Source organism: Lichenostomus cassidix, unplaced genomic scaffold, assembly GCF_008360975.1.
Source record: "Lichenostomus cassidix isolate B80296 unplaced genomic scaffold, HeHo_3.0 HiC_scaffold_42, whole genome shotgun sequence".
Lineage (NCBI taxonomy): Eukaryota > Metazoa > Chordata > Aves > Passeriformes > Meliphagidae > Lichenostomus > Lichenostomus cassidix.
Window position 1 is genome coordinate 1,045,079 of NW_028147241.1, and position 24,258 is coordinate 1,069,336.

At 52.7% G+C, this 24,258-nt stretch overlaps 1 protein-coding gene and 1 pseudogene across 1 annotated transcript in view; both read left to right on the forward strand.

Annotated features, from left to right (window-relative positions):
- Positions 1 to 24,258, forward strand: part of LOC146424144 (uncharacterized) — a 502,567-nt gene that overhangs the window by 18,347 nt on the left and 459,962 nt on the right. Inside the window, 2 exon segments of the mRNA XM_085043957.1 lie at positions 3,328 to 3,720; positions 3,805 to 3,980. Of these exon segments, the coding sequence (XP_084900083.1) occupies positions 3,328 to 3,720; positions 3,805 to 3,980 (569 nt within the window).
- LOC146424145 (serine/threonine-protein kinase pim-1-like) lies at positions 10,322 to 15,152 on the forward strand (annotated as a pseudogene).

The window sequence follows — 24,258 nt, forward strand, 5'->3', positions numbered from 1 at the left end:
TGGAGAAGCATGTCAGCAGCTGGAGAGTAGCTCCAGATCAGCAAAGGCCAGAGCAGTGAGAGCGGAGTCTGGTGCTGTGAGCATGTGGCAGGGCTGGGCAAGTGCTGTGGGGCCAGGTGTCCTCTCCATGCCCCCCCAGCTGATGGTTGATGCTCCTCTGGCAGGGGAAGGAGTTCCTAGTGCATCAGGGGAGCGTGATGTGGCCAAGTGGACTGCGAGATGCCTGTGGTCCTCCTCAGGCTGGAAGCATGTTTCAGGCAGCTCAGGCAGTTTTTGCTGGGGGAGAAAAGGTGGCCAGGTGCATCTCTGCTGGGAGCTGCTGCTGCTGCTTTGTGCTGCTTGGAGCACAGAGCTGCTCCTTTATGCACTTGGAGGGATCAGGGAGGGAAGTGTGTTGCAATGAGCAGGGACAGCCTGGTGAGGGTGACAGGCACTGTGTGGGAGCCAAAGGCTGGCTGGTGTGGAAGGCTCCATGAGCTACAACGCTGAGCTGACAGAAAAATATGTTCCTCTGCTGTAAAGTGCCAGAGTTGCTTCCATGGAGGCTCTTGAATTTCCTCACTCATCCTAGTGGTGAAGTCCCCATTGGCTGATGAGTGGAGGGTGCCCATGCTGGGCTCCCAGGGAGAGGCAGATTCTGTGTGCAACAGCTCTGTAGGACAAGGCTGGAGCTGCTCAGCAATGTGGAGAACCTTTTCCAGCCTGCCTGTTCATGGGAAACCAGAGTCCTCTAAAGCCTGGCTCGTTTCTAAAGGTGGTGGTTGTTCACTGTTATATTTATTGATGAGCCTCTAGCATAGCTATTTTTACTTCTGCTATGACCAGTGTTGCAGACAGTCCCGCTAGCTGCACTTTGGCAGCTGAAACTGCCCACCCACTTGTAACTGTCGATGGAAGATGTTGGGGTTTTGAGTGTTCTGGACTAAAAGCAATAATAACTAGTGCCTTAATGCAGGCTGCCTCTCGTCTGCTCTAGCCCTGTGAATAGAAGTGGGAGCCAGGCTCCAAGTCTTTTTCAAATATGATTGGACTTACTCTGCTGAAGCAATAAAAATTAACCACATCATGTATTTACAAGGTAAATACTGGTTCTTTGCGCTTCTTTCATCCTTTCTAGAGACATTCACACCCTTTTCTCCTCCCAGCCGGGAGACTCAGCAGCTCCTGGGAAGAGCCGGGCACCTCAGGCATGGGTCTGCTCCACCAGCCAGGCAAGGCACTGGCCTTGGGGATTGCCAAAGCCTGGCAGCTCTGCAGTTGCTGGCAGCTGGAGCAGCTCGGCTCCCGGCGCCTCCAGCGCCGGCCAAGCCCCCTTTGCCCCAAGGTGCTGCCGGCCCTGCTGCGGCTGCCGTGGGCAGCGGGTGTCCGGGCAGCTCCGTGCCTGCCCCGGCCGTGCTCGGGGAGCGCCGGGCTTGGAGGGGACGCTGCCCGGGCAGGGGCTGAGCTCGGGCACCTGTTGGCCCTCGGGCTCCTGTGGGAGCCTGTTATGATCCAATTATTAAGGTTCTTTGGAAATACCTCTGCCCGAATTAAGGTACAAACGAGACCATATGCCAATCAATAGTATAGGTTTTATTTGATAGAAAATATGAGAGAGAGAGAGAGAGAAGAAAAGACAGAAAAAGAGAAGTAGGAAAAGAGGTGGGGGGGACAGAAAGAGGGAAAGAGAAAATATCACCACCCATGGATCTCAACGATGTTGCGTTGATCCTCTCCAGCCGGTCTTCTTGGTGGTGGTGGTCGCCCCCAAAAGCACAGAATGCCATGGGTTAATATACACTCAGACCAGGGGCAATGTCCAGGCATGTCCCCCCAGGGGAGGGGCAGTTTCTTGCAGCAGACTCTGCTTGCATCACCTGCACTCCTGTGGTGCAAGGCCTAGCATGGGTGGTCTTTGATGGACTGTGACTCCCCCTCAGCTGCCCCTCATGTGAAAGCCTCGTGGATGTGGCTTGAGGGGTTGGGGGTTCCACAGCTGGGCCAGTTTGTGTCAACCTGGCTTCTGTGAGCTGTCCTCTGCCCCCACCCCAAACTCAGCCAGGGATGATCCTTAGTGCAGCTAGTGGCTTTGGCCTTTGTGTATGCATTCCTTTCCCTCAGCCTGAGATGACTGAACAATAGGGCTTCCCTTTATCTAATCTCAGCAGTTTGACTCAGTCCAAAGTCCCAGTCAGGTATCTTCAGGGAGGTTTCTTTGATTGTAGCTTCTTTATACTGTTTTTGTTATAATGAGCAAAACTTTATATCAATGTTTGAGGCATGAACTATTTCAGTCTCTGACAGAGCCCCAGCCCCGCAGCCCCAGCCCTGCAGCCGCTGCCAGCATCGCACCCCGCCGGGACTCTGTGCCAGCAGCCAGCGCCGACCGTACAGCCACCTCCGGGCACCCACGGCCCCTGCCCAGCACGGCCTGCACTGCCCCATCCAGGGCTCACCCGAGTCGGGCTCAGGCTCCAGTGGCTGCTGCCAGCAGCAGGAAATCGGGCAGCACCAGGATCACCTGGCGTGGCTTTAGTCTCTTGAACAATGGCACAGAAAAGTAATGCATGGGAGGAGCAAAGCCCAGAGCCCTTGGAGGCTCCAAGCCTTAACCATCAGCCCCTGCAGCTCCAAAAGCTGCTCCCCGCAGCCTGGCTCCAGCAATTCCCAAGGCTGTCGTGGCCTTCAGAGCATGACAGGGATTTTGCATCCCTGCAGCCTGATGCCAGCTCTCGGCCCAGGATTCCCGAAGGCTCAAGGAGGAAGGCTGGCAGAAGGTTTTTTACCTCTTTGGTGGCATCGCTGCAGAGGCTGCTCCTGCCAGAGCCCAATCTCTGCTGGTGACAGCTTTGCTCTTGGGGAAACAGCTGTGCACCAGCCCAGGAACACGAGCAGTGCCCGGTGCCAGCAGTGGCATCAGTGGAAGCTCCCCATGCGCAGAGAGCCCCAGCCCTGGGGTGGCTGTGCCAGCAACCCCAGAGACCTCCAGCCCCAGGAACATGGAGCAACCCCAAATCACAACCCTGTATATACACCTTGTGCCCAAAGGAATTGCAAAGAAAGTTGGGGAGTGGAAAACAAATGACAATTTATTTACAGAAGAGCAGCAACAACAAGCCGCCGAAGGTATTTACAACAGAAGAATCTTTATAACAACAACAATCTATAGAACGTATCTACAGTGGAAGGTTCTATCTAAAAACTAAAATTTAAAAAACATATTTACAAAAGGCCATAACAACAACTAATAAAACATATATACAGGATGTCCATCATCTCCATCAGTCCTGGAAGAAAAGCAAGCAGCAGGGTCACAGGAGGATCCACACTGGGGAGAGGCCCTAGAAGTGTTCCGAGTGTGGGAAGAGGTTTCACACCAGCTCCAACCTCCTCCTGCACCAGGTGATTCACACAGAGAAGAGACCCTTCCACTGCCCTGACTGCAGGATGGGCTTCAAGCTCAACTCCCACCTTGTCAGCCACCAGCACATCCACACTGGGGAGAGACCTTCTGAGTGTGGGGAATGTGGAAAGAGCTTCAGCAAGAGCTACAGCCTGATTCGCCACCAGAGGATCCACACTGGCGAGAGGCCTTTTGAGTGTGGGCAATGTAGGAAGAGCTTCGGCAGGAGGTCTGAGCTGATCGTCCATGAGAGAATCCGCACTGGGGAACAGCCTTATGAGTGTGGGGAATGTGGGAAGAGCTTCAACTGGAGCTCTCACATGATCAAGCACCAGATGGTCCACACTGGGAAGAGGCCCTAGGAGTGTTCCAAATGTGGGAAGAGGTTTCTGACCATCTCCAACCTCCTTCTGCACTGGCAGATCCACACAGGGGAGAGACCCTTCTGCTGCCCTGACTGCAAGAAGAGCTTCAAGAACAACTCCACCCTCATCACCCACCGGCGCATCCACACTGGGGAGAGACCCTATGAGTGTCCTGAGTGTGGGAAGAGCTTCTCCAGGAGCTCTCACTTGACCAAACACCAACGGAGGCACTGGTAAGGGAAGCCCTGCAAGTGCCCTGACTGCAGGAAGAGCTTCATGTGCTGCTCCAACTTCATCCCCCATTGGAGCACCTATGTTGGGAAGAGCCCTGGTGACCCTCACTTGCAGGGACCCACACTGGGAAGACACCTGGCTGGTGGCTTCCACATCCTCCTGATTCCCTGTAGCCACCTGGACAAACGCAGGGGCAGGAACATCCATCGGGACTCACATTGATATCGGAAATTCTTTGGGAAGGGCTGATTTATTAACTTTATACCCCCTAAAAAATGTCACCTGCTGTGTCCAGTTGTTTCTTCTGGTGGCATCAAGCAACACTGGATGATCTTAGAGATCTTTTCCAACCTGAATAATTTCCTTCTTCATCCTGTAAAAACAACCAAAATTGGGGTAAAATTAAACAAATGAAACAAAATGATCTAAAGCTGCACCATTTTACTGGGATTTGTGGGTGACTTTGAGATTCAGGGGAAAATTAATGAGGATTTGGGTGTTCTGGGGCTGCCTAGGCTGGGGTACAGGGCCATGATCTCATAGTTGTGCCAGCAAAACATGTCCACCTGAGCCCATCTGTTCTCCATTAATTCCGGTTTTTTGTCCCAGTGCCTGGCCTGGGTCTCCCCATTTGGGGTGTGCCCCCCAAGGTGCTCAAATTGCTGCTGAAGTGCCCAAGCTGCTCCCAGCTGTGGTTGTTCCTGTCCACCAACCTCTCCTGGTCAGTGTGATGGGGGCTGGGAGGGGGTTTAGGGGCTCCTGAGGGGATTGGGAGGGGCTTTTGTGGCTCTTGGGGACATTTGTGGTGCTTGGAAGGGTCTTGGTGGGGTCTGTGAGGGAGTTTTAGGGTCCTGGCCTGGCTCTGTGGCTTGGAGAGAATTTGGGTGAGTCTTGGGGAAGATAGGAAAGGGGTTATGGTGTCTCTTGGGACCATTTATATTGCAGGGAGTGGTTTGGGAGGATCCTAGGAGGAGCTGTGGGGTGGTTTAAGAGGCCTGTGAGTGACTATGGAGCTGGGAGGGGCTTTGAGGCAATTGTGATCCCCCAGACCCCCAAAGCTGCCCCCAGACGCTGCTCCCCAAGATGCTGCCAGGGTTCAGGGGCTCCATGCTGGGGTTCATCCTCCTGGTGCTGTGGGAGAAGGCGAGGGGTGTCCCCAGGGATCATGTGTGTCCCCCAGAGCGTGGGTGACCCCTCCCCATCCCAGTATCACCCCCTTTTCCCTCCCCACGGGGCTCCTGACCCAGCTCCTGCTCCCCCAGGAGGGAATTTGGGGAGGGGGCAGAGGGGGTGCACAGCCCCCGCCGGGGGATGACCCTGAGCCAGTGCACTTTGTTTAGCACCAACCTGGGCTTGGGGCTGCAGGAGGAAGAGGCTGATGGGAAGCAGATCCTGCAGGTGGGACAGTGCTTGGGGTCAGATGAGCAGTGTTGGACTTCTCTGGGGGAACTTCTCTGGGGGTGGGGTGGAGTGACCTCACAGTGACCTCACCCAGCCCTCTGTGACATCACACAGCCACCCTGTGATGTCACAGACAACTCTATGATGTCATACCTCCCTGTAATTTCATACACCTGCGCTGTGATGTCACAGCTCACTCTGTGATGTCACTGCCTCCTCTATGATGTCACACAGTAAGTCTGTGATTTAACAGCTGCCCTGTGATGTCACACAGTCCCCCCTTTGATGTCACAACCCACTCTGCGTGTCACTACCCATTCTGTGATGTCCCACAGCCATTCTGTGATGTCACAGAACTGCCCTGCGATGTCACAGCCCTATCTGTGATGTCACAACCCTGCTCTGTGATGTCACACCACCACCCCATAGTGTCACAGCCCACTCTGTGATGTCCCACAGGCAGCTCTGTGGTATCACAGCCCACTCTACCATGTCCCATCACCATCCTGTGATGTCACAGCCCTCTCTGTGATGTCACACAGCCTCCTCTGTGTCACAGCCTGCTCTGTGATGTCACTCATTCCCTCTATGATGTCATAGCTGCTTGATGACCTCACACAACCCATTCTGTGATGTCACACAGCTCCTTTCTGACATCACAGCTGCTCTGTGGTTCTATGACAGCCACAGAGGTGTTCCCAAAAATTCAGTAAAATAAAAACCTTCTTAACACCAGTGCAGCATTAAGCAGCAGCATTCTTTATTTGGCCAGATGCACAGGGAAGAGCTCCTCCCAAAGCTGTGCATGCTGAGCACGGGAAAGTTCCTGTTTCTATCCTGCGTTTTACAGACCTATTCAGTGATTGTCCCAGAATAAACTTACATATGATCATCTTTTCCCCAAAATCATTACCATATTTCCCCCCACCCTTTGCACATCTGTTCTTCTCTCCTGGGGCTCTCTTTGGTGGTCCCTGGTGGTTGGTGACCCCAAAGTCCTACCTGACCGCCTGGTGAGCTGGTAGAAGTTGGCACACCTGGGCTGATTGCTTCCTACAGAATAAGCATTGTGTGGTTCCAGGGGCCAGGGGGTTTTGGAGAATAAGCATTGTATGAACCCACCACGTGCAAATGATTCTTCATCTGGCAACATTCCCCTCCTTTGAGGCTTGGGAAGCTTCTCTTCCCTTCAAGCCTTCATAAGCCTCACTCTACTCTTTTACTCACATCCCATGAGTTCCTCACCTGCATTCCCAACCATGTTCTTCACACAGCTTAAAGCAAGTGTCATAATCACAATTATTACTATGATCCCAATTATACTTTACAAAAGTAAGGCCGACCAAGCAGTCAGAGAAAATCCAAGTCCTTTAAATATTTTATTTAACCAGTTACTTTCTAATCCTCCCCTTAATTCCCTGCTGAATGCAGCAAACGATTTTAGCCTCTCTGCCTGATCATCCAATTCAGCATCACATTTGGAATGTGCACACAACAAGTGGTGTTGTTTCAATTCAAGGATCCACATACTCCAGTTAACAGCAAAAGATCTAATGCCAGTTTGTTCTGTAAAGTCATTTTAGTTGTGGCTTGCAATTGTTCATTTATTTCAGTAAACCATTTATTTCAGTAAACCATTTCTTTCAGTAAACCCCAACTGAGTTGCATTCACTGAAGTTCCCATTTGCAGTCCAATGGTGTGTGTTTGGTCTGTTCCTAAAGGCAGATCTTTGAGATCTTTGAGGAGTAAAGATGGATTCTAAAATCCATCCCACTGCAGTTCCCATGCTGGGATGTTTCCAAGGTTCATCCCCTTTAACCTTTCCCCACAGTTGGGTTCCCAGGGGTGACTCCTTCCACAAGGGATGTAACCTTAATACCCCAAGTGTCCATTGTGCTCTTGATTCCCCCAAGGGCAAATGTGTGCTCCAAATTCCATCACTTCCCACCCATCCTGTGTGAACTAATGATTTTACCATGTCCTGCTGACAGTCTGTGTCTCTCCAAGCTGAGCTGTTTGTTAGGTGAGACCTAACAAGTCATTAAGAAAGGCAGAATAATTTCTACAAACACATCCCAGCCTTAGAGCCTGGGCCACAGCCATGAGCCACTGTACCTCAGGATTCCAAACAGTTCAAGTGCCTATCCAAATGCAATTCCACTTTTCATTTGTCCTGGGATCCTCTGGCCTTGATCTTATTAAATCAGGATATTTTATACCCACCTGTGAGGGGTCCTCTGGGAGGTCTGGGCTCCCTTCCCAGTCCAGACACCACTGAACTGGCTGGATATATTCCCATTGTCCTGTCTGAGGGCTGTTCCATACTTCTGGAATTTGACATCCCCAAGGGGTATCAGTACAATCTGTCAGCCAATAGCTATTACCTGAGGTGATTTCCAGATCCAGTTTTGAGATATTCCAATTCTCAACAATATTGTTCTGATGTCTAAGATTTCTTTGGAAGGAATATTCTCCTTCCATCCCTTTCCATTTGCCCTGGGTGCTATTTCCTTCCCACATGTGTTCCCAGATTTTTGTCAAAGTGCTGACTAAAGCTCCCCACGGAAGTGGATTTTCTGCAGAGAACATGTGTTGGCAAACAAGCTGTCATAGGGGTTACATTCTGTACTCTGCCAAAATCTTGCACTAACTTTAAGATCACATTCCCCTCCCCAGAGGTTAATAATATAGTTTCTGTATCTGTTTCTAAAACAGTAAGATATATATATGTATTTTATATATATATACACAAACCCCCCAGGGTCCAGGGTATCAGTCAGTTTTCTCTCTGCTGTATTTAATGTGTGGTTGCTGGTTTTACCTGCGTGTGATGAACTCAGGGTTTGATTCCTTCCACCCTGAGGGCAGTGTAGGTTACCAGGAGGACTTGGAAAGCTCCTTTGCACTTTTCCTTTAAGGGTTCAGAGCTCCAACTCTTTACATACACAAAATCCCCAGGCTGGAATGGATCAACAGGGGCATCCACAGCAACTGGTCCCACCAGGGTTATAAACTCCTTTCCTAAAGAAATCAGGTATAGATTTACATCTGTTTCTCCCTTTGAATGGATTTCTCCAGGAACTGATGGTGTTTGGTACAGCCAACCCTACAGCAATTCACTGTTTGTGTCCCTGGCTGAATTCTGACTCACAGAAGAGCCAGAGGAAGGGTCTGGGGCCATTTTAAAGAGGTTTCTTGGCACATTTTACGAATTTGTTGTTTCAAATTCTGATTCATCCTTTCCACTTTCCCACTCACCTGTGGTCACCAAGGGCTGTGTCAGTCCCTTTTGATACCCAGGCTTTTGCTCGGCTGTTGCACCACATCTGCTATAAAATGGAAACTTCTCTCTGAAGACAACCAAAGTGGCCCTCAAATCTTGGCATGATTGATTAAGCTCAATTTTTACCACTTCCCTGGATTTATTGGTGCGACAGGGAAAGATCTCTGGACATTCGGAAAAATTGTCCACCATTACCAAAACATACTGATTCCAAATTTGTCTGGGTAATTCAGAGAAATCCATTTCCAATAACTTCTAGATTAATTTCCCTGTTTAACTGTTCCAGGAAGTGGCCTTTTCCTATTTCTGGGATTGTTTTTAAATAAATTGAACAATTCACTGTTATCGATTTTGCAATTTCACTCTATCCCACAGCAAGCTCAGAATTTCAGACATTAGATATCATGGACTCAGTTCCCCAGTGGGTTTTGTTGTGGGCTTTTTCCTTTATTTCCCTCATTACAAAAGGTAAATCCCTCCATCCCTCTTCATTCTAAGTGGCTTTTAACTTATTTGCTAAACATTGATTTGTACAGGGTTCCACTCCCCTCCCACTCGGTTTGGGGGGTCTCATCCCATCTTTTAGCACCCTTTCTCCCCTTTCCCATCTACCAGCCCCGCCCCCCTTCTCACCGCGCCCCCCGCTCACCCCGCGGCCGGGGGGACTCCCAGCGCCACCAGTGCCACCAGTAGGGCCCCAGCTGTCCCCACACGCTTTTCCCGTGCCCAGCGCCGGTTTTGCAGGTGCCCAGAGCCCCAAAGCAGCCCAAAGCGCTCTGCCCTGGGGGGTCCCCAAAGCGGCCCCGCCCCGCGCGGCACTGGCAGCACCAGTCCGGAGCAGTGCGCAGCGCGGGCGGGCGGCATCAGCCGTGCCGGGCAGGGCCGGGCAATGCCCGCGGGGCTCCCCCCGCACTCGGCCCCCGCTTGCCGGGACAGCAAGGGGGGCCCGGCCTGGGCGCCTCCCACCTCTCCCCTCCCCAAATTCCGCTGCCGGGGGCGCTGGGGGCGAGGGGGGCGCAGGTGGGGTCCAGAGGTGCTGGAGCCACGTGTCCCCCCGCTGCCAGCGCCACCCCCGAAGGATCAGGGGTACCCCAAAACTCCCTCAAAGCTGCCGGATGCCCCGCAAGCCCCTAAGGAGTGGGGTCCCCCGGCTTTATCACCCCCAACCTTCGGCTGCCTCATCCCGACCCCATCCCATCCCATCCCATCCCATCCCCCTCCTCCAGACTTCATCCCTCACCCCAATCCACATCCCATCCCATCCCATCCCATCCCATCCCCTCCCATCCCATCCCATCCCATCCCATCCCATCCCATCCCATCCCATCCCATCCCATCCCATTTCTCCCTGCAGCCGCCACCACGACCCCCGAAAAACTCACGTCTAGGTTACTCCCCAATATCTTCCCAAGGAGCATTTGCGACTCACATTTGGAGTCCTGCGAGATCCAAACATCCCCCCCTCCTCCCGCCCCCCCCAAAGTACACAAAAAAAACCAACCCTCCCAGGATCAACCAAAGTTATTTGGGTCTTGGATCTGGTGTCCTACAAGGTCCGAAATCCCCCTCTCCCAAAAAGAACCCCAGGCACCGCCCAAGATATTTGGGCCGAGCTCCCCCTGCCCGCTCACCTGCGGGATGCCCCGAGAAGGGCGATGCTCTCGGGCCGAGGGTTGCGGACAGAAAGAGCGATGGACGCACGTGGTGACTGCTTCTTCTGCTTCTCTTTCTGCTCCTCTGTCCCTCCTCTTCCTCCCGCTCCCCCTCCTCCATCCCTCCTCCCCACCTGCTCTTCCTCCTCCTCTGTCTCTCCTCCTCCTCTCCTGCCTGCTCGTCCTCTTCTTTTTATTTCTGACTCCCATCCCGGCTTTGTCTCACATCACCCTTGGTCCATCCCGTGCTCAGCAGAGCATCCTGTGCTCTGTCAGCACTCTCTGCTCCTTCGGGAAGGATTTGGGATTTATGCCAGGCACAGACACTGAACCTCACCCCAAACTGCCCCGGTGCCATTGCTGTCCCCTCGGCGCTGGGCAGCTGCTGTCCCAGGGCAAGCAGGGACACAAACGAAGCCAAGTGCAGCCCAGCTGCCCGCGCTGATCCAGACGAGCCCCAGGGACAAGGTCCTGCAGAGCCACAGGGAGCCCTCGGCTCCTGGCTGGCAACGGCTTGTGTTGTGGCTGCCCCAGCGGCCAGAGCGAGTCCTGGAGCTCCCCCAGCTCCTGCAGCAGGACCCAGGTTCCACCTGCTCTGCCAGGCCCTGGCCACTGGCTCCATGCAAAGGGGGAAGACAAGAAGAATGGATTGGATGCAGCCCCCAAGGACCTCGAGCAAATTGTTCAGGAACATCCAGACCTTGAGCTGACGTTTGCAAAGCTGCAGCTGGCAGAGTTCTGTGATGCAGGAGACCCAGCACAGGAAGAGGAGACCTACAAGGAACTGCAGGAGAAACACCCTGAGCCTCAAATGCTGCTGAGCTCTAAATTTCTGCTGGAGAAAATTCTTCCTCTCCAGGAAGATATCCCGGGATGAGGCAAAAGCAAAGTTTGTGGCTGGTGACATATTTCCCATGCAGAGAGAGCAGAGGAGCTGCAGGTGGAGGCTGGGAGCCTGGGAGGAGGGAGGGGTGAGCAAGGTGGTTTTTTAGGGTTTGTTTTAGTTCTCCTTCTCATACTGTGATTTGCTTGGAATTCAATTCCCTTAATTTCCCTAACTTGTGTCTGTTGTGCCCGTGACAGTGACCAGTGAGTGACCTCTCCCTGCCCTTATTCCAGCCCACGAGCCTTTCCTCCTGAGTTCTGTGTCCTGCTCCTGTGAGGACAGTGACAGTGCAGCTTTGGTGGCACCAGGCACCCGGCCAGGGCCAGTGCAGCCCAATAATCCCTGCAATTCCTTCCCTCCAGGAAAGGTTCGTGAAAAGAGCAAACAGGACTGTGGAGAAGATTCCTGGAAAACTGAAACAGCTTTCAAGAAGTGAAATGAAAATGTAAGGATACAATCCACAGTGTTTTCCTCTATTTATTTCTGTACTCCCCTTTTCCATGTTGCACTACTTCTCCATGCCATTAATTGCAATCAGATCTCACCTCTAAGATCTATGGCTTAGCAAGTTTTAAACTCCCTAAAATACCATGAGTTACACACAGTTTGTCTTCCCCCGTTCTGTTTGGAAAGCAATGCAGGAGACATAAGTGCAGTGCTTGTGTTGGGAATGAATTCTAGAGACAGGGAATGTGCTCCACTAGTGTTTGACCCTCAGCAGGGACAATGCACAACAGCAGCCAAGGGGATTGCTGTGCCACTGTGCAGCAGTCAAGCCTCTGGACCTGGGCTGAACACGGCAAAGTTCCCGTGTTTGGACAGACTCAGGGGCTGCCCCCGGGGCGCGCGGGGCTCGGCCGTGGGGCGCGCGGGGGCGAGCGGGGAACGGACAAACGGCCACTCGGACATATGGCCACTGGGACTAACGGCCCCGGAGCTTCAGTTGCAGCGGCGGCAGCGGCAGCGGCGGCAGCAGCGAAAGCAGCGGTGGCAGCGATAGCAGCAGCAGCAATCTACGACCCTCTCCGTCCCTTTCTCCTGCTCCTCCTTTCCCTCTCCCTCTGTCCCTCACCCTCCGTCAGTGTCCCGCAGCCTCTCCCGGTGTCTCTATCCCACTCCCCGCCTCCTCTCCCGCTGTCCCTTTCCCTGTGTCCCCTCCTTTCCCGGTGTCCCTCTCCCCCTGCCAGCCCGGGCCATGCCCCAGGCTCGCCCCCAGCCCCGGCCGGGGCTGCCCCCTCCCCGCCCCTGGGCCTCCCGCCGCGCTCTCGCCTCCGCCCGGCTCTGGCGAGCCTGGCTGTGGCGCTGCTGGGCGGGCATCAGTGGCTGGGGCTGGGGCGGCATCGTCACGCTTTGGCTCCGCCTGTTCCGAGCCTGGCCCCGGCTGTCCCGACGCAGGGTCCAGTCCCGACCCCGGCCCCAACCCCAACCCCAGCCCCAGCCCCGGCCCCAACCCCAGCCCCAATCCCGGCCCCGACGCCGCACCCGAACCCGGCCCCAGCCCCGACGGCGTCCCCAAGCCCAACCCCGACCCCAATCCCGACCCCGACCCCGCACTCGAACCCGGCCCCAGCCCCAGCCCCGACCCCAGCTCCAATCCCGGCCCCGACCCCAGCGCCGATCCCGCACCCGAACTCGGCCCCAAGCCCAGCCCCAGTCCCGACCCCAGCTCCGGCCCCGTTACCGGCTCCTCCCGGGGACCGCGGAGGACACACGCGGCTCGGCCGCTCCCGCCGCCTCCGCTGCGCCTTCCCCAGCCCGAGCTCCGCCGCTCGGCAGTCCGGCCGCCGGCCCCGAGCCGCCCGTGCCCCGTTCAGAGGGGGATGCCCGGCCCGGGGCGGTGCAGAGGCCGTCGGGGGCCGTGTGTGGCCCCGGGCCGAGCGCTGACGGCCGCGTGTCGCCCGCAGGGAAGGCGCAGGAGGCCCTGCAGGAGCGATACCGGCTGGGTGAGCTGCTGGGGACAGGCGGGTTCAGCAGCGTCTACGCGGGGACGCGGCTAGCGGACGGCGCCCCGGTGAGTGGCTAGCGGAGGAGGAGGAGGAGGAGGAGGAGAAGGGTGGGGCTCGGCAGGGCGGGCGGAGGACGAGGAGGAGAGCGGGCAGCGAGCTGAGCCTGCTGCTCCCCTTGGCTTGCAGGTGGCCATCAAAAGTGTGTCACGGAACCGCATCCGTCATTGGGGCGAGCTGGTGAGTGCGCGGGGCCAGCGGCAGAACCCGGGGCATGCCGGGCGGGGATAAGCCTGGGCCCGTCAGGGTGGAAACGGCCAGGAGTCCTGGAGGGAGAGCGGGCGAGGGGTGAGCGGGGGAGGCAGATCATCCCGGGCTGGGTGAGGGGTTCCAGAGCCCCGACACAGCTTCAGCCCCACTGATGGCATCGTGGTCCTCCCGCAGCCCGATGGCACCAGAGCACCCCTGGAGATCGTGCTGCTGGACAAAGTGTCCACTGGGTTCCATGGCATCGTCCAGCTCCTGGAGTGGGTTGAGCTCCCCAACGACTACCTGTTGGTGCTGGAGCGCCCGGAGCGGTGTCAGGACCTCTGGGATTTCCTGGCAGAGCGGAGGTTCCTGCCGGAGGAGGAGGCGCGGGGGATGTTCCGCCAGGTGCTGGAGGCCGTGCGGCACTGCACCAGCTGCGGGGTGCTGCACAGGGACATTAAACCACAGAACATCCTCATCGACCTGTGCACCGGACAGGCCAAGTTGATTGACTTTGGCTGTGGCACCTTCCTCCAAGACACAGCCTACACCCAATTTGCAGGTGAGGCCTCCCAGGGGATGCTCCTGGGCATCTCATGGCCCAGCTTGGGTGTAGCACCAGGGCCTCCTCTCTTGCTGCCAGGCATGGGATTAACTCTTCAGCAAAGTTACTTTTGGGTGGGGGTAGAAGGGGGGCAGCTTGCAGCCCTGTTGAGCACCTTCACTCCCACTGTGCCCTGGGCTGGGGCTGGGGCAGCCAGTCTGGCAAACCCCAATGAGTGTAGCAGTGAGGGGGGTCAGACCCCATGCCCCAGCCAGTTTGGTGTGCAGGTGAGGAAGGACTTGGACTGCTCCAGTCCCCTTGTTTGCCTTGGCTTGTAATTGTTATTTGGGGGCAATGCAGGGAGGGATGAGAGTGGTTTTTCCTACCACTGGGAATGGTTTTATTTTGCATGTCATGATTGGACCTCCCCAGGGCTTCTGCTGCCTCATTCCAACCCCAGTGGCTTCTTTTCCAACCCCAAGTTTGTCCATGAGTAACAGGTTCTGGCGAGAGGGCAGCAGGTCACCCCGTGTTCCCCTGGTGCAGCCCCCACATGCCCAGGGATGCTGGGGTGAGGCTCTGGGAGCAGCAGCATCCCCTGATGAACTCCATCTGTATTCCACAGGAACCCTGTCCTACAGCCCACCAGAATGGACCCAGCTCAGATGCTACCACGGCGAGGCAGCAACGATCTGGTCCCTGGGCCTCCTGCTGTACCACCTGGTCGTTGGGAAGCACCCATTCAGGAGGGGCCGGAAGATCATCTGGGGGCGGATCTTGTTCCCACGACGGCTTTCTCAAGGTGGATCCTCATCTCTGTGGCACAGGGGGAATAGCAGTGTTGGGAGAGAGCAGCAGGCTCATGAGCATCCTGCTCTGGCAGCTGCTGAGGAGGTGGCACATGTCCTGCTCTCCTCCAAAACAGAGAATCCATGGGGAAGTTTAGGCACAGCTCTGAGCACACCCAGCATGGCCTGGGCATGGGAATGGGGAGGGGGCACATCGGACAGGACCCTTCTCCAACGGACTGGCATTTTCTGGTTTCTCTTCACAGAGTGCCAAGATGTTATTAAGAGGTGTCTGTCCATGCAACCCTTGGACAGGCCATCGTTGGAAGACCTCTTCGATGATCCCTGGATGCAGGATGTTCATGTGCCCTAGAAGATGGAAGAGATCCACGTGCACGGTTTGATCCAGGGGCCTGGCAGGTAACAGTTCCACACATCTCTTGGCAATAAGAAGCAAAGCAAACCAGACTTTTTTTGACCTGCTTGTAGCTCTGAGCAGGGATTATCAGAAGGGAACTTGCAGCTCTTGTGCTGGAGCTGAGCTGGAGATCTGCTCTGGCAAGCACTGGTGGCCACCATCCACCCTGGTTTGGGTTGTCTGGTTCATTGTTGTCTGGGGCCCTGGGCAGAACACTGACAGCCTGGTGTGGCCCCCAGGGAAGGAGCAGGAGCCCCTGGAGAAGCTGTACCAGGTGGAGCTACAGCTGGAGACACCAAGGAGGACCTCAAGGATGACAACCTCTTCCTTGACCTGGCGATGTGCAAGCTGAAGATGATCGACTTAAATTCTGGCACCATCTTCTCTTTGGTAGGGCTTTGGGGGATAGTCTGGGGTGGTAATGAAATGGGAGTTGGCTCCTGGCCCTGCCAACAGCCCCCAGCACCCACTGTGCTGGGGCTGGAGCTGGGGGCAGCCACCCAGACCAAAACAAACCCCCATGGGGGGAGCAGAGGTTCAACTGCAGAAGCTGTGCAGTGGCTGGTTTGTTTGGCAGGGGAAGAAGGGCTTGGGCTGCTCCACTGCCCTCATTTGCCCTGGGTTACCATTATTTTATGAAAGCAATGAAGGGGGAAGGGAGAAAGCGTTGGTTTCCCTCAGCCATGAGTGGGTTTTTCCCTGGCATGGAGGGGTCAGTCCTTCCCTGAGCTCCTGATGGTGATAATGTAACTTTTTTCTTGTTTCACTTTTTTTACACTTTTTGTTTGTAATCACATTAATTTGCTGTTTGGTTTTTAAAGGAAGAGCTCTCCCTGGCGTCTGGTCTGGATGGGGCAGTGCTGGGACCAGCTGTGGAATGGCTCAGATGTTCCCTCGGAGAAGGGTGAGGACATCCTTTGGGAGAAGCTTTTCTTCCAGCAGCAGATGCCGTGAGGTGGATCCCCATCTTCTCGGCAGGGGTGGGATGAGGGCTCTGGGGAGATGGCAGCGAGCACAGGAGCATCCTGCTCTGGGCAGCTGCTGAGGAGGTGGATCTGCTATGGCTGGCTGGAGGCTGGGCACATGTCCTGCCCTCCTGCTCTCCTCCCAAAGGCAGCAATGATGGGGAGGTTTGGGCACAGCTCTGAGCTCAGCCAGCATGGCCTGGGCACTGTGGGCAGTTGGGACAAGGGGGACAGGAGCCTTCAGCTGACGGGCACTTTCTGGTTTCTGTGCTTCCAGCAGGGCTCTGCAGATGCTGAGGCTGCTCTGGGCTCTGCCAGGGCTCTGCTGGGGCTCAACCCTGGGCACGGCTGGGTCTGCTCTGCCCTCCCTTTGCTCTGACAGCTTTGCATCAGATGAGCCTGTTCTGAGCACACCGACGGAGCTTTGTGCTTGTGCAGGTGAGTGAGACTCTCCTGCAGGCCCAGAGATTGCAGTGAGGGATACACATCAATTGGCCAGAACCTAAACACTCCACAGTCCCAGCAGAACGCCTGTATCTCCACAGGATGTTTTGTCTGTCCCACTCTTCATTCCGTTTTGGGTTGGAATTGTGGAATTGCACCTTCTTCCTCCTCTAGAAGTGCCACGAGTGAGGCAAACCTGGCAAGTGGGCTGTTGTTCCTAAGGCAGTGTAGTCTGGAGTTGATGGATGAAGAATTGCCCTTCTCCACTTCCCAACCAGAGCAAAAAGCTGTAAGTGAAACTTTGCATCTTTAAGAAACACCTGACAATTTCAAAGGGAATGCACAGCTCATTCACAGGGTGAGAAGGAAGGGCATCTTTTTAATGAGATGGGGTTCAGCAGAATTTCGATTCCCAGTCCTGCTTGGAGATGGCAGGGAAAAAAGCAATTTCTTATTGCTTCAACCAGAATTTAAAATAACTTAATATTGGAAACAGAGCCCAAAATCTGTTAAAAAAGGCTACTGAGGCCAGTAAGATAGATCCATGCTATCAGCACATTGGCAAAGTAAATAACTGAGTTCTCTTTTACAAAAGATCAGTTACTTCTTAATCCAAAGTTACAGAAGATTTTAAACTACACACTTGAGGTTTGTTTTTATTTTCACATTTCATCTAGTTTTTTTTTCTTTTCTCCTTTTTTTTTTCCTAAAACAGAAAACCTGTCCTAAAAACGAAATGCCCTTTGCTCCTGGTTCTCATGTGAAGCAGTTCACTTCCTGCTGCCCTGGGGCTTGGGGCACTGTCAGCACCTCCTGCTTCAGCCACTGCTTCTGCTGGCATTGAGAGCAACAACCAAATTGTGGCTGATCCCGAGGGAGCAGCAGCAGTGCCTGGAGCTGATCCCTGAGTCTGGGGCAGGGCTGGACAAATGACCCACAGCAGCAGAAGCAGCAGCAGCAAATGGAGCTGACTTTGAGCACAGCCCCTGCCACTCTTGCCTCCTGTTTGCAGTGATGTCACAGCAGCCTGAGGCACCTGGGAGCCCTCAGTGCCAGCAGGGACTTGAGATGGCAGGCCCTGGGCTCCTGCAGGTTGTGCAAGGAACGGTGCTGGGCACTCCCTGTCCATATGGAGCTTGCAGATGGAAAAGGCTGCTGTGCCCAGGCAGCTCCAAGGGCAGAGAAATGAGGATCTCGAGCACTTGATCTGGGCCAGTTCCACAGTCCTGGGCAGCAGCCAGCGAGCAGAGGGGGAACAGAGGGCACAGCAAGAGGGACAAAAGCAGTCAAGTGCAGAGACTGGAGAGAGCCAGACCTGGCAGAAGGAACAGCTGCTTCATTGCACTCCTGAAGAAAGCTCTTGGCTGTTTCAGAGCACTGAAAGACCTGAAGGGCAGAGAGGAGGCAACACCAAGCAATGCTCCTGTTTTCACACCCTCCCCTCTCAGTGTCCCAGAAGGAATTGGATGAACTGTATTCTTCTCTCTGAGTCATCTCGTCCACCATGAGCAGCTTAGCGCCAGGAGCTAAAGGGCCTGAAGCCTTAGGCCTCAAGAGCTGACCAAGAGGGAACTTTCTGAGCAAACTAATTCCACTAACATTGACCAAGCTAAATCCAGCAGATAGAATACTGGAATTATAGAATCCTTTCTGTTGGAAAGGATCTCTGAGCTTATCAAGCCCAGCCATTCACCCAGCACTCTCAGCCCAGCACTAAACCACATCCCTGAAGTGCCAAGGCCTGAACAAGAGGCCTGACTGAGGCCTGAACAGGCCCTGAGCCAAAGGTGACCTCTCCATGAACCTTCCAAACAAAGGTTATCTTTGTATCCACTCATTACTGAAATATGCGTGATCATTAACATTGTGATAGATGTATCCACTCATTAGTGAAACATTGACTTTTCTGTATTTAGAAGTTAAACAAGGTCATGAAATCCAGCATCTGGCCTGGTTTGGGGGTGTATGGTCAAAGTCAACTGCCTTGGTTCCTCCTTGAGCCCTGGCCAGGCTTTGGGAGAAACCAAACATCAGAATGAATCCACATGTTCCTGCACTGGAAGTGCTGTCAGTTTGTTTGTTCAGCACTATCCAAGCTGAGGTTGGAAGCCTCACCTGTGGCTGGACACAGCTGCAGGAATTCCCAGTGTCCAGAGTGGCTCTGCAGCCCTTGGCTGTGACAGCTTCCCCAGCTGATGTGTGGGGCTGGGTGATGGTAAAGTCTGAGGGTAACTGGTGATGGATCTTTCTAAATCATTACAGGCAATCTTTTGTGGTGATGATTGGGTGCATTGCTGAGCTTCTCCTGTTGTGATTCTTTGCTGCTTTGAACTATAGGAAATTGCACTGATTCCTTCAGTTGGTGTCTGTGTCTTTGGTGCTGGCCCTGCCCACTGGTAAAACAAAATTGGCATAGTCTGTCCAGATCACAGCAAAATGTCACTTTTTAAATATAAATGCAAGGAATCATTTCCATCCAAGATTCCTGCTTGGGAAGACCTTCCCTATAATTCTCTGGCTCTGGAGTGGGCTGAGGTCAGAGCACTGTGTGAGCAATGGGGAAGTCAGCTAAGAGAATCTGATCTGCTGGATGTATTAAAATGCATCCAAAATTGCATACAGAAAAAGGAAAAGATCTTGTGAGTTTGGGAAGATGAGGATAAATTTTGTTAACAGTATATTGTAAAAAGCACCAACAGAAGGAACAATTGTTTTTGGAATTGTTGCTCCCACATGGAGCAGCAGAAGTTTTTAATCTTGAGCTCAGATTTCCTTGTGCAAGTGAAATAATATAATAAATAAATAAATATATAAAATAAAACTTATATGTAAAAATATAATTAAAATATGTATATATATATATATACAAACTAAATAATAATGTGAAATAATGCTGACACTAATAATTTGTTACCTTTTGCTGCTCAGGGATGTAATACTAAATACCCTACAGAAAATGTTTGGCCAGGACCTGAACGTCAGTGGGAAAATTGGCGAGTTTATGTACCATGAATAAAGGAGGATGGGATGAAATTGGCTATTTTCATAGGGTTTTCTGATATTGTGATATGGAATGCTTTGTCTGTTACTGTGAGAAATAAAGTGATTAAGGCTGCTGGGTTTTTCATATACCACACTATCCACAAGCTGTAGGATTTGTGGAACGGATGGAGGGTTTGTTAAAAGAGCAGATGAAAAAAAGAGGAGATGGGAACCTGTCCTGATGGAGAACCCCTTAGATGTCCACTCCAGGAGCTGCATGGCTGGATCTTTATGCATTAGATTTAATGAGGATAAATCAGAAGCAAATGAGAGTTATCAATACCAAAACAGGAATTCAGATCCTCCAGGACACTCTGGTTTGATAACTGCTCACTGGAGCTTGGCCTTGAAAAGTGTTCATGTCATGGGAGCAGAAATTGATACAGATTATCGAGGAGAAATTCAAGTACTTCTATTAAACAATAGTGAACAACATTGGTGTATTGGTTTGAAAACAAACCAGTGGGAGATCACAAGTCAAGATTGAAATTAAAAATAAGTGAAATAATACAAGGAAAAGCACTGACAAAGTCAGATACAACCTAACACCCTGTTAGGGTGGTAGTAGCAGTCTAACTGAAGTAGTCCAGTCGAAGCGGTGATCTTGTGAATGTCTAGTCTCTAGCTGAAGATTCAGTAGTAGCTCTGGTCCTCTGGGAACCCAGTAGACAGGGCTAGCTCAGGCAGTTCCAAGGCCAGGTTATATCCAGGTGGGAACACCTGGCTCCTCCCTCTTCGGCAGAGCATCTCACAATGGGATGAGATAAGTCCATGAGTCACACGGTGGGTCCCTGATGGCCCATTGCCTGTCATGCGGGGTGGGTCATTAGCAAGTGATAATAGCTAACGGATGGCCCATTGCCTGTCATCCGGAGTGGGTGATAGCAGCTAATGGCCCACAGCTGGTGGTAATAGAATACTTAACTACATCAATATTGCAACCTAGGACAATTGGATTATGCAACCCCATGACAGGGTAGAATGATTATTGATATTGTAGTTTTAAAAACAATTGTGAAAATAGGAGATCTACTGCAAATCTCTACTGCTTGTGGAGATAAAGGGTTTGAATCCAGCAGTCCTAATGATGCAGCCAAGGTGTGGGTCCAGAGGCCAATTCGCCCTCCCGAGCCAGCTGAAGAAACAGCTCTGGGGAAATTAAAACACTGTTTGAATCCTGAAACCTGGGCAAGAGCAATGGGAATATGTCCCTGCAGCCAAGTGTTCCATGGGAGAACAAGCAGATGTTGTAGGATGCTGTTTCACAGATCCTGCCAGACCAAATCTCCCTGTTTGCCCCAACGTTCCCTTTGGAAAATGCTCTGATCCACAGGGCTCCATGTGAAGGCTGATGTGACCCTGAGTGCCTTCCACACGAATTCCAGCCAGGAGCCTGGAGCACCTCAAGGACTGGGACCTGGCAGCTCTCCAGCCGAAGGGGAAAGGACCCACCAAGCCTTGTTACCCACAGACACCACAGTGAAGCTGAACAGCAAAGGACCTTGGGGCATTATTCTGGAATTAAAAAGGAACCAGCTCCATGGACAATGGAATTATTGTTCCTAACTCAAATGAGATTGAAGAAAAAGAATGACTAACCTTGTCACTAAGGTACTGCTTATGTCTGTAAGTTGTATGTTGGTAGTCAACCAGAATCTTTGTTTGCCAGAAACACCTCTGGAGTTTCACCAAGGGATTAGTCATGACAATTCTTATGGAAAATGTAAAGATTAATGTAACTAAAATACTCAGTGTAACTAATTGCTGGGTATGTTCTCAATTAATGTTGGGAGGAACAGGATTCCCTTGGAGGGCCCACGCTACAGGGTGACCAGAACTCTCTCACTGGGCTCTGACTCATAGTGGAGTCAGTGAAGGGATAATTAAACTGTGCTGTGGACCAGAGGAATACATTTATCAATTTTACAGGATTCACTAGGATTTGCCTTCAGGAGAAACCTACCCTGTTATAGCTAGAGGCCACAATGTGAAAGGATTTCTGTGCTGGAACATCACTCACAATGTCAGTAGAGGTTGGGGTGCTGGGGCTGCTCAGGGTCACTGTTACACCACTCTCAGCTGCAGTGCCACCCTTTTGGGTACTTTGACAACAATCACAGGGAGGAGTTGGGGCTATGAAAATATTTTCCACCCATAGAGTGCCTTTGATTTCAGAAAGCCAAAGATTCTGGTTCACCCTGTGCCCCATGTGCATTGCCTTGTCCTATGGAGTTACGTTAAGGAGCTAAATAGATTATTAGAAGAAGTAGCAAATGATACTGCTAAAATATTGAATAGCACATCCTATGAGCTCCAACAAACACAAATGGGAGCTCTGCAGAACCACATGGCCTTGGATTATCTGTTTGCTGCCCAGGGAGGAGCCTGTGCTATTCTAGGACAGGAATGTTGCACTTGTATCAGTGATGGGTTTGAAGTCCAACAGTCAGGAATGAACTCAATAGAAAGAGCAGTAGAAGAATGGCAGAAAGAAGAAAATTCATCTGGGTGGGCTTGGCTTGATGGCTGCCAAACTGGAGGCTGCTGTGAAATGCATTTGTGGCAGTCACTGTAATCGTGGCAGTGTGTGCACTTGGTGTGTTGTGATTCCATGTTAGAGCTGTTGTAACACTTTGTGCTGAGAAATGGAGCACTGAGACTTGTCTGGAAAGAGACACAGCCTCAAGAAAAAAGGGGATTTGATAAAGAACAGAGAATAGGAACTAATTAGGCAGGTTTCAAAAGGATTGCCAATTATAGCCCTGAGTAATGAACTTGAACAGCATTTAATTGAAGAACAATTAGGTGTAATTGCCTTTACACCTAATACCTAAATCTTAGACTCTGTTATTGAAAGAATTATTAGGAAGGTTGTAGTTCATCTGTAGCTCAAAGGACCAATTGAAGTACCAAGGCCTGAACAACAGGCCCTGAGCCAAAGCTGACCTCTAGATGAACCTTCCAATCAAATGTTATTTGTATCTGCTCATTAACAAAGCATTATTAGCAAAATGATCTATGGATCTGTTCACTGGTGAAACCTGAATTTACCTTTCTGTATTTAGAAACCAGACAGTGCCACATCTGGCTTTGTTGGGGGTGTAGGAACAAAGTCAACTGCCTTGGTTCCTCCTTGAGCCCTGGCCAGGCTTTGGGAGAATCCAAGAGGAGAGAATGAATCCAGATGTTCCTGCACTGGAAGTGCTGTCAGTTTGTTTGTTCAGCACTATCCAAGCTGAGGTTGGAAGCCTCACCTGTGGCTGGACACAGCTGCAAGAATTCCCAGTGTCCAGAGTGGCTCTGCAGCCCTTGGCTGTGACAGCTTCCCCAGCTGATGTGTGGGTCTGGGTGATGGTAAAGTCTGAGGGTAACTGGTGATGGACCTTTCTAAATCATTATTGGTAATCTTTTGTGGTGATGATTGGGTGCATTGTTGATGAGCTTCTCCTTTTGTGATAATTTGCTAATGATCATGTGCTTTGCTGAGCTTCTCCTTTTGTAATTCATTGCACTTTTGCATTCCATAAATTACACTGTTCCTTCAGTTGGTGTCTGTGTCTTTGGAGCTCACCCCCAGCAAAACAGGATCCCCTCCTGCCCAAGTGTTCCCTGAGAAGACAAAAACCATCACTCCAAATGTACCTCCTTCCTCCTTGTTCCCCTCACAATTTGTACTGAGCCTGATGTCCTGTGGTCTGGGATATCCCCAGGGTCAGTTGGGGTCACCTGTCCCCCTGTGTCCCCTCCCCAGCTCCCCCACACCCCCAGCCCCTCCCCAGCATGGCTGGACGAGGGGCAGGAAAGGCCTTAGCTCTGTGCAAGCTCAGTGAGAACAAAACCATCAGTGTGTGATCAATCCTGTGCTCAGCACAGCCCCAAAGCACAGCCCCAGGAAAGCCCTGGGAAGGAAATTCCCTCTGCCCCACCCAAAGCAGCACCCCATGGCCATCCAGCATCACCACGGCTCCACAGGCTGCTTTCTGACCGTGACAATCCCCATCCCAGCAGGGCAAAGGTTGTTTGCCATGGACCCAACCTCAGCAAAGTGTCTCCTGCAGGTTGTCATGGCATTGGAGAGTGGGAAAGGGGCTTTGTGCTGGTTGCCATGGCAACCTCTGTACCAGTGATGCCCTATGGTGGTTGCCATGGCACCCGAGTCCAGCAGGGTCTCAGTGCAAGTGTCCCTGGCATCAGCCCCTCCAAGGGGTTTCCATGGCAACTGCCATGACAGGTGACCCAGGTGTGGTGTCCCAGCGATGGTTGCCATGGAAACAGTCCCCAGCACTGACCCTTTCTGTCAGGCTGACCTGGCCTTTGGCCCTGGCACTGGGCTTTGCTGCTGGTTCCGCGGCGCCTGCCCAGCCAGCGCGGCACAGGGCAGGTGGCCATGGCACAAACCCCAGCCATGGATCCCCTGTGCCTCTGGGCAGTGACACAGCCCTGGGCAATGGGCTGCTGCCGTGGGGTCAGTGAAGTGGCCATGGCAACAGCCCCTTGCAGTGGCCCAGTGCAGGTTGGCATGAGAATCCACCCTCACAGCTGGCCCAGGGCAGGCCTGCAGTGCCCTTCCCAGCAGCCTGGCTGCACACAAGCACTTCCAGGGCTCTCTGCATTTCCCTTCCCCTCACTCTTGGCTCACTCACACACCTCTCAACAATCCC